We start from the raw sequence: 13,961 nt of genomic DNA on the forward strand, positions 1-13,961 counted from the left end.
AAAAAATAAAAAATAGAAAATTCAAATAGAAACTAAATATCCATTTTAAAATTCGATGACCGCTGCATTCTCGAACGCACAAGGCAAAGCTGCATGTCTCAATGAATGAGTAATAAATTGTAAAGTCGATGCTAAAAGTTCACAAGCGTAAATCAACAAAATGAAAACACACACACACATACATGCACAACTTAAAATAAATAAACAATTTAAGTATTTGTAAACAATTCTCTAAAAACAAAAAAAAAAACAACGAAAGAAAAAATAAAGGATTTTATAAAATTTGTGCTTATGTTCAATTTTTTTCTTCTAAATCTTTCTCTTTCATCCAAATGCTGCACCATTTGCCATACTCATTCTAATATTTGTTTGGATTTACTATTCTTATTTATTTATGTCCCATCTCTTTCAAACCAATTCCAATCGTCCATTCTATATAAATGACATTTATACCGTTCGTTTGTTCGTTCGTTTGGTTATTTGTTTCCTTTTTGCGTACTGTTGTTCTTCGTTTCTGTTTTTGTTTTTGTTTTTTTTTCTCGTTTATTTTCAATTTTCTTTTTCTTCTTTTGGTTGCCATTGGTTTCTTCCCATTTTGTTTTTATTCGCACTTTTTGTGGGGGAACCTAACGCAACAATATGCTACGAGAACGAAGACGCCTCGCCCATTACAAGCTCAGCAGCAGGTAACTTATCAATGTACAATACTATTTAATACAATATTTATTTTATATTTTTAGCCATAAATGTTTGCAATTTTTTATATTTTTTACAAATGTCTGTAAATATTTATTTAGCAGTTACATACACACATAAATAGATGGACACACTCGAACGTGCCACTGTGTAGATACAATAAAATCTAAGATATGGTAAGAATGGTAAACACAAATCGCCCACGCTTACAAATCGTAATGCACCTGCCCACAGGCATACATTTCTACGTTTTGTGTAGGAAATTTCAGCAATTTTTGCCTCGTGAAATCTGTAAACATTCGAAATGCCACGAATACAAATCGACAGCATTGCCTATATACAGCGAACAGTGGCTCAAACGCTTAATCGTATATACTTAGCGTGCAACTTGATTGAACAGATTTTCGAAACAATAAATTCATTTTATTTCAAAAACATTATGCTTTTAATTTTATTTATGGTCTACTAAATTTAATCACTTTAAAAAATGATATAATATTGAATGTTTGTACACTGGTAAATAAAAATAAACAAATTCGGAGAATTCATGTGACACCAGTTATTTTACCTTGATCAAAAAGTTCACAGAATATATTCAGGAAATTCAAAACACATGGAGGTTTATTCCTCAAAACTGATATTATCGCTTTCAAATTAATTCCTATCAACTGCAATGCATTAATGCCGGTGTTTGATCCAGCACTAGAAACATATCTGGAACTCACTTCTCGGTATAGCTGTCAGAGCCTTCTTCGATTTTTCCACTACTTCCTTTCGGCTGTTAAAACGCGTTTCCCGTAGTAGGTTTTGACTTGATCAAACAGAAAAAAATCACTGGAAGCCATATCAGGTGAATTCGATGGCTGTTTGATATTATTCGTTTCGAGTGGTTTTCCCATAAATTCTTTTTGTTTTTGCAGAATAGCTCACGTCAACGTCTTCAATTTGACCCTGCAACGATAAGGGCATGACGAATTCGTACTTAGAAACCCCAAAAACGTAATTATATAAAACTTTTTCAGTGAATTTTCTAAATTTGTCATTGAATAAAAAAAAAGTTTTTTTTAAGTTTTTGCGTAGTTAGGGGATGATTTAACCTTTTAAGGGGGCTGGAAATTCGCGTACGTTTCGGGATGTATTACCGTTGAGTACAACTACAAACCGAATTTAAGTACATACAATTTTTAATTTTTAAAGTGTTTCAGAATTTTTCATAAAGATACCCCTTTTGAAGGATGTTTGATATAATTAAAAAAAGAAGAATTCGGGCCTAAAAAATCTCTTTCCAAATCATTTATGAGCATTTTAAGAAAAAAATATTAAAATAGGCTAAAAATTGGATCCTGTATCTATTTTTGAACAAACATGTGACTAAAAGTCTCCACTGTGCGCTTGGATGTAATTTGACACTGAATGCACAGCGAAGGATATATATACTTATAGACTTCTAAAATATGGTAAAATATAACTAAATCATTACTTCTTGTACTTATCCTACAAGTATTATTTTAAGGTATTATATACGGCCTCGGTAGTCTAGCGTAGTGCACTAGCCTGCCATCCTAGAGGTTGTGTTTTCGAACCCCACATAAAGCGGTCCTCGCACTTTTCCAAATTTACCTACTTTCCCTGTTTCCAAAACAAAAAACCTCATTCTTCAAACCCAAAAACTTATCCTTTCCATCCTTACTCCCGCACAATAGTCAGCGCATTATTTGCATTGTGGCTGCTAAAACAAGCAAAAACAAAGAAAAGCACACAGTTACACAATGCATCAGTGGCGCCAGCAAGAGAAAGCGGGCAATCGCAGTTTTAGCGCAGACACACCACTTTAGCGAAGTCCTCAACCATCTGTGCGATCCTTCTGCCAGAAAAATGTGACACACAGATGGCGCCCCAAGCAGTAAGAAGGCGTTGTTTCAAAGCAACGACAGGTGGGCGTACCCACTACTTAGGACTGATAGCGTCACGCTAATCACCTACCCTGTCAAAAATCAAATCGATTAACGAGACCAACGCATGAAAAGTCTTGTCGAGGCCCTATGCTCCCGAGAGGAGTGAGCAAGGAAACAAAAAAAAAAATACTGATGAAAGCAGATATAGAAGGAAAGTGTTATGCTGCAGAAAGCTCAATATATTGCATTTGAGTCGAATAATGAAAAGCTATTGTGGAGCATGGAGGTGTTTCCGCGTGGGCTCAACTACAATTTTGTGATCTCACTATAATCGATCATATTTTGGAGAAATTGTGCACAAATCTAAGTAATAAAGCTTTTCGAAAAAAACCCAACTCAAGGTAGCCTTGAAAACTGAATGATACCATACTTCAACAGATATATAATATGTATGTACGTAAAAGCTTGGTAGAATCTATGCCAAGATATTTGAATGTTGCAATAAAGGCCAAAGGATTAGCCACTGGACATTGAGAAGGGAGATTTTGAAATTTTTTAAGGACATAAAATTTTGTACGATTATTCGTTTGTAGCACAATGGTTTTTCTTACTTCTATTTCCCAGCACAAAAATGTTGAATGCAAATATAATCGATTTATGTAAATAAATAGTGTAGACTCTAAACAAATGAAAAGTATCCCGAACTTTAATTAGCTTACAGCTCTGAAATTCTGTTTTTACCTATGTTGGGCAGAGAGTATTGTACGATTAAGCGTTTCAATCACTGTATATATAAGTATTTTTCTCTATATACTTACGTTATATTACAATACATATACTTACATTTTTTACTTAGTAAAACCCTTACTTTGTTTTTATGCCTTTAAATCTTTTGATATCTGAATTGATGTCAAAGTAGGCGTATTTACGTAAGTATTTTCAAGTGTGCGTTTAAATATAACTTCAAAAAGTAACCAAATATGTAAATAAAACGAGAATCGAACTATTCATTGATAAATTTTTATTCTTTTCCAAGTAATATGCACAGCACACAGCAACCAATGAATACATAAGTACATACACGCGTACACGGTGTGTTTCAAAAGTAATTTGTAAAAAGTAAAGTAAACTCCTCGTCCTATTTGTGGTGTGCGTCTTGATGTTGTTGCAAAAATGGAGGGATCTACAGTTTTAAGCCGACTTCGAACGGCAGATTTTTTTATGGGAAGCTTTTTCATGGCAGAAACACACTCGGACGGTTGCCATTGCCTGCCGAGAGGTGACTGCTATTAGAAACAACTTTTTCTTCATTTTGTGGTTTTACCGAGATTCGAATCTACGTTCTCTCTGGATTCCGCATGGTACTCACGCACCAACCCATTCGGCTTCGGTGGCCGCCATAATCACCAAATTAACTGGAATTTTTATTGCTCCCAAAACGTAAAATACCCAAAAAAGAGTGAGATTTGTCATAATTGTGGGGCTAAAGTTCGCATCGTTTGAAGAGCTATTTCCACTATTATTTTACATATTAGTTTTTCCTTTACCTCCTAGTATATGGCGTGGAAACGGTTTTTGGCCAGAAGTGGTTCCAGAATTAGCGAATAATTGGCGTCAACACTTCTGTTAGGTGTATGGCCGAGCTCCTTCTCAAATCCACTTTTTCCACTTATCTGGATCTTCTCATTCTCCTTTTCTTTACTCAGGGGGCATCAGAACGGACGAATTTTGATTATTTGTCCAAATGGACCACTCGCAAGGGCAACCATTTATCCTAACCTAACCAGGTACACAGGACGTAGAATCCTTTTCGGCTTTTGAAAATTCTTAAAACACACGTTAATTTAAATTATAACGTTTCAATTTGATTTATTTTGAAACAAATAGTTATAAATATTTAAATCGCGATATTTTTTCATTAACGCAAAAACGAACTGTTTTTGTCAATTATTTTTGGTGCCTTGCCTCTGGTAGTCCGGCATTTCTACTATTAGCTATTCATCAGCCCAGGGAGTGGCAATGCTGCCAAGTATTGGTTACGTCAGCCAATCAGCTGTTTCTATGAAATTCACTGATAGTCTGTTAATGGCCACAACTTCTGAATTCTTTGCATCATGTATTGTTTCTTCTAAAAAATCGCAAGTTCCATTCAAGGCCACTCAACTTACTTACGTACTTACTTACGCATATATGTAGTATATATACACCGGCGAACAGAATAATAAAGATTCTCTATAATACAAAATGCACTGCAAGTGGTATATAGACCTCTAGTTTTGCTTTTGTTACATTTAATATGAGAAAGTTGATAGTGCTGCTTTATTTTGTTTTATCATTTATGGAAAGTTGAGCAATAGAGCTACTGTTAAAGTTGTATCCAATCACTTATGAATAAAAGATCCTAAAATTCGTAAAAAAAAAGTGAAAAAGTTAAAGTAAAGAAATATAGAAGGATCATACAAAATGCGGCGTGAGCATTGCTATTATAAAGCTCTAAAAGCTGTTTCAGGAGCTTTGTATTCGAATTTTTAAAAAGTTTTTCGCGGATTAAACTTTACTCTAAAAGCTCCCCGCCTAAAAAGCATAGCAAGATCAGAGTCTCCTGATATGTAAAAATTTGTACGATGGCGCTTTTAAAGCTTTCAGGCTATTTTGATAAACTGAAGCTAAATGTGTGTGATAAAAAGTCAGCACACGAGTAGCAGCGCCTAAAGACAAACAATTGAAAATGAATAACGCACAGTTCGTTAGTTCCATGAATTTTGTATTGTAAAAAATAATTTTTAAGTGGCCATTCTGCTGCATGAATGTGTGTAATGATGGCAGCATGCCTTCGCAAAAGCTGCAGCCATAAAGAAGAATTATAAAGAAAAACAAAAATGTAGTTACAAAAAAAAAAAAAAAAAAAAAACAGAAACAACAAATTATATATTTCCATTAACCAAGCACTGACAGCTTGCAGGAGATTTATTTCCACATTGATGAGTGAGCGTGCCGAGTATTAATGCCACAATTCAAGCGTAAATAGCTTATAATCTCCTTTGTGACGCTTTTACTAGCGGCTATTATTACTTAAAATCCCTCAGAAAGTGGGCAGAATAAATAAAAAGAAGACATGGCAATTGAGCAAATAATAATTGAATTACACACACAGTGATATAAATGCGAATAAACAGTTGTAACTGTAAATATAAATACCTTGTATAAAAAAATATTTAGCTCTTTAATGCTGTTGGATTTGGCAACATTTCCTGTGGTAATTTATCACTTCTGTCACCGGCACGTCAAAAATTTAAACGGTTGGAAATTAACAAAAAAAGTAAGCGCATATATATAAGTTTGTATGTATATATCTCTGTATGTATTGCTATCATTTACATGAGTGCAACGTGTGGAAAAATGGTTGTTTATGATTATTTGGCAATTTCCCTGTAAAAATGTAACAATTGCCAAATTTGCGCTATTTGGAGGACAAGTGAACAATTATGGTAATGGCTTCGTGTACAATTATAACTGCAGTTTTAGAAATGCGGTCATTCATGGCGAATGGCAGGGGGATTTGTTGCTAAAATGTTGATGGATACTCTCGCTTTCATTGTTGCTGATTTGCTGTTATTGCCGAAATAATATGCAATCGATTATTTAGAATTCTTTCGGCACGTATCAGTCACACCCGGGCGTATGAGTGATTTTATGGTACAAAAACGTTAGTTATTGGGAAGCGACAGAACATCACTTTTTCAGGCCGAATGCGAAGCGAACTGAGTGTCGGACAATTTTTGCTAATGTTCGACTGAAATCGAAACGAGGGGAAAATTGCTAAGCATACCAAAGATATGCAAGGATGTAAAAAAAATCAGCTTTTTGATTAAAAGGGGAAGTTTTTCAAATTAATCCGAATTCTCATTATAAGATAAATTGTAGAAAAAATAAGTTGAGACCTCTTTCGATTAATTTTTAGAAAATTTGCGTAAAATATTTCAAAGACTATGCAAGAATATCACTATTTTAAGAATATCACTGGTGAGAGATTAGCCTGTGGGTTAAAAAATGTTCCATCTCATTAGAATTTTGATTCGAAATGACCAAATAATGCATTTTAGGTTAGAAATGAGCATACATAATGTGTATAGATTTTCAAGAACATTCGATTTGAACTTTTTAGTCATTGTGACCGACTTCTTTCGTGCCAATCAGTGTATGTAATTTAACAGCTTTAAGGTAACACTTGCTCCTTTAACAGCAGCTTTGAACAAAGTGAAAGCAAACATTTTTAAAAAATTGCTTTTTGCTACTATAATCAGTTCATTCACATCAATGCCGAAAAATACAGAAATTGTGCTTTTGGTAGATATGATAACAAATAGGTATTTGTTGTTGGGTGCAAATTTCATATTCCAAAATCTGACGTAGCCAACTAACCACTTGGTGGTGAAAAAACTTTGATGTACAGTGTAATTATTTTAAATTCAAATGAATAATTATGTTTTGTAAAGCAAACCCAATAACTTATATGCAGTTATGCCGCGCAGATGGCAGCTGATATCCTGAGTAGGTGGCAGAACTGACCTGGAATCCGAAAAACTGCTCGCTAGTCACACTAGTTTTCGGAGCAAATAGGTACTTTGAAGCCATTGTTTTAATAGATAATGTTGCCTTTACTGTGAGTATTCGAGAATGTTAGAAAAACTAAAAGTTTCTACAATTTGAACATAAATAAAAAATATAAAACTAAAAAATTCGGCCACTACAAAGAATGGACCGATCTTTTGCGGCCGCAGCTGAAATTCGGTCAATCTCTAGCAAATAAATTTTACTGCAATAGTATTCTTCTCGCAGGTACGTGTATTTGCTCTAAATTTTTTCTGAATTTCTAATTGCAAAATACTCCAGTTTTCTTATTGAATATTTTAATTTAATTGCTTAGCAGGTGATTGCGTATTGAGCTTAATTGCCTTATTTGTAGTGGCTGAATTCTTTCTTTTCGAACATGCATATTTACGTAAAAAAAAATTTAAATGCACAACCCAGATTTATAGTGCGTATTTTGGTCAGTAATGCAGAGATAGGCTGATCAGATTTGAATAGAAAATATTTGTGGTTGTTGCTTACAAGTTTTATCACCGTAAGCTGAGTGTCATGACAAAAACCTGACCCATTGATATTTTGCTATTTTAAATGCTGATCGGATTTTCAATATTGAAACTGAAATTTCAGCTTAATTTAAAAATTTAGCATAGCTTCGTGTGCTTTCATCTTTGAAGAAGACTTTGCAAAAATTTTATATATTCATATCTTAGTTTAGAATTATCTGCAGAGCCTATTGGCTTGATTTTTTCGTGGAGAAGGGAACGGCGAACTCTTTAACGCAACTTACCTTCGGTGGCTTGCGTACCAAATATATAAATCTACAACCTCTGAGTTATTCACCGGAAGGGAGTTCATCACTACGCCCGTTCCAAGTTAAAGTTTAAAAATGGGAAGCTTACAGTTTTATGCCACCTCCGAACGGCAAATTTTTTAATTAAGATTCTATGAGAAGCATCTTCATTATAGCAGTACACTCTGAGGGTTGCTATAGAACAAGAAATTTCTATCTTTCATATTTCATGTCCTTATGTTCATATTGGGATTCCAAGCTGAATACTACCGAATGTTAGTAATGCACCAGCCCATTCGACTAAGAGGTTTTATAGGGGCGCCAACGTTATATAGATAATTTATTTTTTAATGTAGAGGACTTCTTCTACTGAAATCTACAATTAAAAATGCAGAACTTTTTACTCTACAATACCTATATTGGAATAAGCAAATGGCGCAGTAAAGTTTTTTCGGCAAACAAAGTCCATACTTTAGATTATTGTCATTAGATTAGATTAGATTGTCATATTTTATGACGTAGAAGTATGGAAATAATAAAATCTGATGCTTTGCACGCTGGTCGGTTCTACGATACCGGAACGAGGCGGATTTATATCAGCCTGAGGACAGTTAAGTCAGCAGAATTTCCTAAATATTTATAGAAAAAGTTTACGATGTTACAATAGTAACAACAACATCTGATGGGGCTATCTTCTTTGGAGTATTTGAGCAAAAGATTCTGCTAGAGATATTTTTGCGAAGTGGGCTTAAAATGGATTGCATATTTGCCTCGTACATTTGAGAATCCCGGAGCATTCCATTTCATTCACATTTCGATATATTTAGTCAATGATATAACCGGTGTATTTTACAAATTATCTTGGAGATACGCTTCCCGGTATACGGACCTTTGAAATCCCTTGAATAGCGGCGCAAAAATGCTTGATTACTGTAAATATTTATATGATTTTGGAACCTGAAATGCTTATTGAACACAACTCCAAGATCAAAAAAATCGTTTACTGAAATAAGTTGATGATTAAAGCATAAATAAGTTGATTATAGGTATAGCACGACTGCCGAACTTCGATAGAACTAGAAATAGACAAGTGGCCACAATTCATGATATTAAACAATACTTTATTCGTGCGATTCAAATTGGCAAGATTATTTAAGCTTCGTTGCAAGAGATGAATACTGGCCTCACAAGTAGTATTACAAAACTACCGCAAATAATCTGAATAGAGTAGAGAATTTAAGTTTTTGAAACAGGAACGGATGCCATTAATAAAAAAAATAAATAAAACTCGAGCCTACGCTTCGCGGAACTACTAGGGCGCTAAAAAAGAGCACGACTTGCAATTTTCTATTTCAACAAATAGCAATTCGTGCAAAAGATAAGAGTTTAGCCAAATCAAAAAAAAAAAAAAAAGAGTACAAACCGATGCATTCGAGTTAATGCAATAATGGGAATGTGTCCGAAAGAAATTCCGAAAATTAGATTTAGTTGTAGTAAGATACTACTACACCCCGGAATTTATTATTAAAGTATCGCTTGTTGGCAAGTTTTGACTTATTTAATTCTTAATTCCAAATATTTTTTGTACAAAAATATCGCAGATTCTATAAAAAAACCACATCAATTCAAGTTTTAACACAAGTTTTGATTATTTATTTATTTTAAATTTTTAAATTAAAAAATTTTTTTTTTAATATATAGCTCAGGCAGGTAGGTAGGCAAGAGTACCCCAGGTACACTTCAAGTAGCCCGTACGTGCCATTTTGATACCATAATGTGGACCACTACCTGTGAAAAGATTAGGGAAGAGAAAAACCGTCTACAGCCATCCAGTGCTTTTGATGCAGTGGAGGAGAGAAAAGGGATCTAGGCTGGAGAATTTCATCAAGTCATCCCCAAAGGTCACGTTAAGGAATCTCAAGCGCCTAGCCGCCAGAGCCGGACATTTGCAGAAAAAGTGTTCCACAGTCTCTTTTTCTGCAGGATCCCCACAGCTCCTGCAATAGGGGTTTTACGGAATTCCAAGCTTCTTGGTATGAGTGCCGATCACCCAGTGACCAGTGATCACCGCAATGAGTTTGGAAATTGAATCGCAGGGGATTCCCATCACCTTAAGTGTTCTGTTTCTATCGTATTGAGGTCATAATATTTTCGAAATAGCACACAATGAGATATGCCTCCATCTGTCTTGCGCTTTTTTTAGAAAGAAATTGTGTAGTTTCTCTTTAACAACGGACAAAGGGACACCGATGTCTGCGAGGGGGACAGCTGAAACCGGTTCTGTCGACCCCTTCCTGGCAAGATCATCGGCAATTTCATTTCCCTCTATATTCCTGTGCCCAGGAACCCAGATAAGGGAGATGTTTCCTGCTCGATCGAGATGTTTGAGTTCCTCTTTACAGGAGTTCACCAGAAGAGATCTGCAATACGGCGACGACAGGGCCTTGATCGCAGCTTGACTATCTGAAAAAATATTAATGTCTCCCTCCCAACGGCGATCCCAAAGCATTTTGCATGCCTGCAGGATCGTGAAAACCACTGCTTGAAAAACGCTGCTTGTTTCCGGCAGTTTAAAGGATACCGAAATACGGGCTGATTTAGAGTAAACCTCCGTTCCCACTCCAGATTCCATCTTGGATCCGTCAGTGAAAACAGAGGTACCTATATCCGTGCCGACTCTCCGAAGTGCATAGAAGATGTTTCAAGATGCTACTATGTCCTACAAGAAGTTGTCTCCAAAGGCCAATCTCCTTCAACATAATAGCACCTTGAGCAGCAATGGATTTAACCTGCAGATCCACAGGAAGTAAGTGCAGAATAACCTTGAGCGCAGCAGCGGGACATGCTCTACAAGCATCAGTGATGCCAACACCTGCAGTTCTCTGCACTCTCTCTAGTTTAGTGGTGTTGTAGCCCTTCTAAAGAGCTACCCACCAAACTAGGCAACCATATGTCAAAATTGGCAAAACAACTAAGTTGTACATCCAAAGTACGACACGTGGCTTGAGACCCCATTTTTTGCCGAACATAGATTTAAAGGCGTAGATGCCTATACTGGCCTTCCTAAGTCGATTTTCTATGTGCAGCTTCCAGTGGAGCTTGGGGTCAAATATTACATCAAGATACTTGACTTCCGATGAGAGAGTAAGACACTGGTTGTTTAGTCTTGGAAGCCTAGAAGATGGAAGCTTCTATTTTCTGGTGAATAACCTCAACTCCGTTTAGTCAGAGTTGAATCTGAGACCGCAACTGGCAGCCTATGTACTGAGTGTAGCCAGTGCACCTTCCAAAATTTCAGCCATTACTGATGGGAAGGGTCCTGAGACCATTAGGACCAAGTCATCGGCAATATATAGCTCATTCTATAATAAAAACTTTAATGATTTATATTTAAAACTTTGTACGAGATTTATAAAAATTTAGGAAAATTTTCAAAATTTCAAAATTTTTATTCAGACAAAAAAAAAATTGGTTATCAATTTTATAGTCCATTAGATTTTAGTATAACAAAGAGCAACTTTAAAGTTGCTCAAAATTTTCGCAGGTTTGTAGTAATTTTCCTCGAAACGATGTTTTGCATTTTCTATGTATAAAAAACAATGCCAAGCATTCGTTACAAAATGTGCTTGCATCCCAAGTTTTTGTGCAAATAAGTACTTTTACTAATTTCCTATTCCCAAATAAAGCCACCAGCGTAATCCAACGTAGGTGTAAATGGTTTTCTATATTAGCGCATCGATGCAATTTGAAATCGAATATATTTTTCATTCAACTGCATTTATTGTAGTTTTTTTATTTGGATAAAATAAAAACAGTTATATAATACTGCTTTTTTAAGTTGCAATTTGTCACTTTTTAAGTTAAAGTCAATTTGAGCCGTTTTTTTGGTGCGCTTGTACAAGGTGTTGGAAAATTAATCACCCTATAGGAAGATTTTAAATTTTTACGTCAATCATATTTGGCACTCTGCTGCACTGCAGGCAAACAATGGAGCGCATAAAAATAATAAATCAAAAAATGAGTCTCAAAATCTCAAAGTTTTTTTTTTCATTTAATAAAAAAGTTATTCAAAACTATAAATGGAAGATTCATTTTGGGCCACCTTGCATGTATATGTACCCAATGAAGTGCGTAAAGGTCGAAACAAAGATTTCCGTCACTCTGACCAATTTTTTTTATAAAAGTTATTTTAAAATAAAACTGAATAATTCATTTTGCGCCACCTTGTATGCATGTGAACATAACCTCAGATAAATGTACACTTTTGTATTTTTAATACAGGTTTTTTCGCATACATAACCATTGTTTTTTACCTTTTTTTTCTAATTGTATTGGCCCCACAGCACTCAATAACGCATATTGCGCAATTATCTCTCCCCTCGATGCATAATTGAATTTTAATGCGATTACAAAAGTCCATAAAATCTGCCGTACAAAGTAAAAGTTGCAAAAAGCTGGTATTTTAAATATGTGAAAAATTGTATTACTAGTGTGAATTCGTTATACTTAAAATGGGGTCAAGCATTGGCGGAGTGGGTGTGTATTTTAATGACCAGCCTACTTTGTATTTACGATCACATACGTACAAATACAAGCTTACATATATATGTAGGTACAGCATAAAATCCCTGCAGTGTAAAACTGAGCTACTCCTCAAGCATTGCAGTTTATGCATTGATATTTAATGGAGGAAGTAATACTAGTTCGCGAGTGGTTAGAATTGTACTAGTTGCAAAATTATTAAACTGAGGTGTGGCCAAATCAAATAGTTTTCCATTGAATAAGAATGGCTGAAGTGTTGGGGATGCACGTACTAAGAGTTCTTCTTCTTTATTTGCTATTTGTAAGTGAATAGAAAATTTAAAAATAATATAATATTAAAACTTTCTTTTTTTTATGCTAATTTTGAAGTATATTGGAAAATAATTCGCGGTGTCTAGCTGCTTCCAAGAGCTTACTCATACTTTGTATACCGGTCCACTGTTCCTCAACCAAGAAAACTGCTTTCGAGCTTGCCCTACAATATGAGTTCTAGCAGTTTATATTTGGCAGACTATGACCCAGATGCAATGTTTTTCTACGTTTGACACACCTGAGTAGTTGTCTGCCACCGTGAACTCTTCGCAGCACTTTTTCATTAGAAACGTGTTTGATACAAAGCATTTTGAGTAATCTCCCGAGAAGCCAAATTTCAAATAAAGGGTGTTTTTTTAGAGGTTAGGTTTTCAAGATGAAATAAAACGTATATAATTTAATGTTATGGCCAAGAATTTAGCTTTATTATAAAGATAAGGGTTTGCCATTATGTTTTAAAAATGATTTCGGGCAAGTGGCCGCTGCGGCTGGCTCGAATAAATTCCAGCTGAGAGGCCCAATTTTCGACCACTTTTAGCAGCAATTGGGGACGTATGTCAGCAATAACGCGCCGAATATTCTCTTCCAAGACGTCAATAGTCTCGGGCTTATCTGCGTAGACAAGCGACTTCACATAGCCCCACAAGAAATAGTCCAGCGGTGTTATATCGCACGATCTTGGAGGCCACGCCACAGGTCCACGGCGCGAGATAATGCGCTCACCAAAAGTTTCCTTCAATAAATCGATTGTTGCGTTGGCTGTATGGCATGTAGCGCCGTCTTGTTGGAACCAAAGGTCGTCCACATCAACATCGTCCAATTCAGGCACGAGAAAGTCATTAATCATGGCTCTATAGCGCTCTCCATTGACTGTAACATTATGGCCGGCTTCATTTTTAAAGAAATATGGACCAATGATTCCCTCTGCCCATAGAGCACACCAAACAGTGACTTTTTGAGGATGTAACGGCGTCTCAGCAATGGCTTGTGGATTATGTTCACTCCAAATGCGACAATTTTGCTTATTGACATACCCATTCAACCAAAAGTGAGCTTCATCGCTGAACAAAATTTTCTTCGATGCGTCGCGCGAACCGAACCATTATTTTCGTAATAAATTTGCTCGATTTGCAAAC

General features: G+C 35.5%; 1 protein-coding gene across 4 annotated transcripts in view; it reads left to right on the forward strand.

Annotated features, from left to right (window-relative positions):
- Positions 1-13,961, forward strand: part of LOC129250992 (mucin-2) — a 102,586-nt gene that overhangs the window by 38,756 nt on the left and 49,869 nt on the right. For 2 of the 4 annotated variants that reach the window (XM_054890489.1, XM_054890494.1), the window contains exon 2: positions 650-686. The exons of the other annotated variants lie outside the window; for them this stretch is intronic. In XM_054890489.1, coding sequence (XP_054746464.1) covers positions 650-686 — 37 coding nt within the window. The remainder of the gene's footprint in view (positions 1-649; positions 687-13,961) is intronic. 4 annotated transcript variants of the gene reach the window in all.

This window comes from Anastrepha obliqua, chromosome 1 (genome assembly GCF_027943255.1).
Source record: "Anastrepha obliqua isolate idAnaObli1 chromosome 1, idAnaObli1_1.0, whole genome shotgun sequence".
NCBI classification, from domain to species: Eukaryota; Metazoa; Arthropoda; class Insecta; order Diptera; family Tephritidae; genus Anastrepha; species Anastrepha obliqua.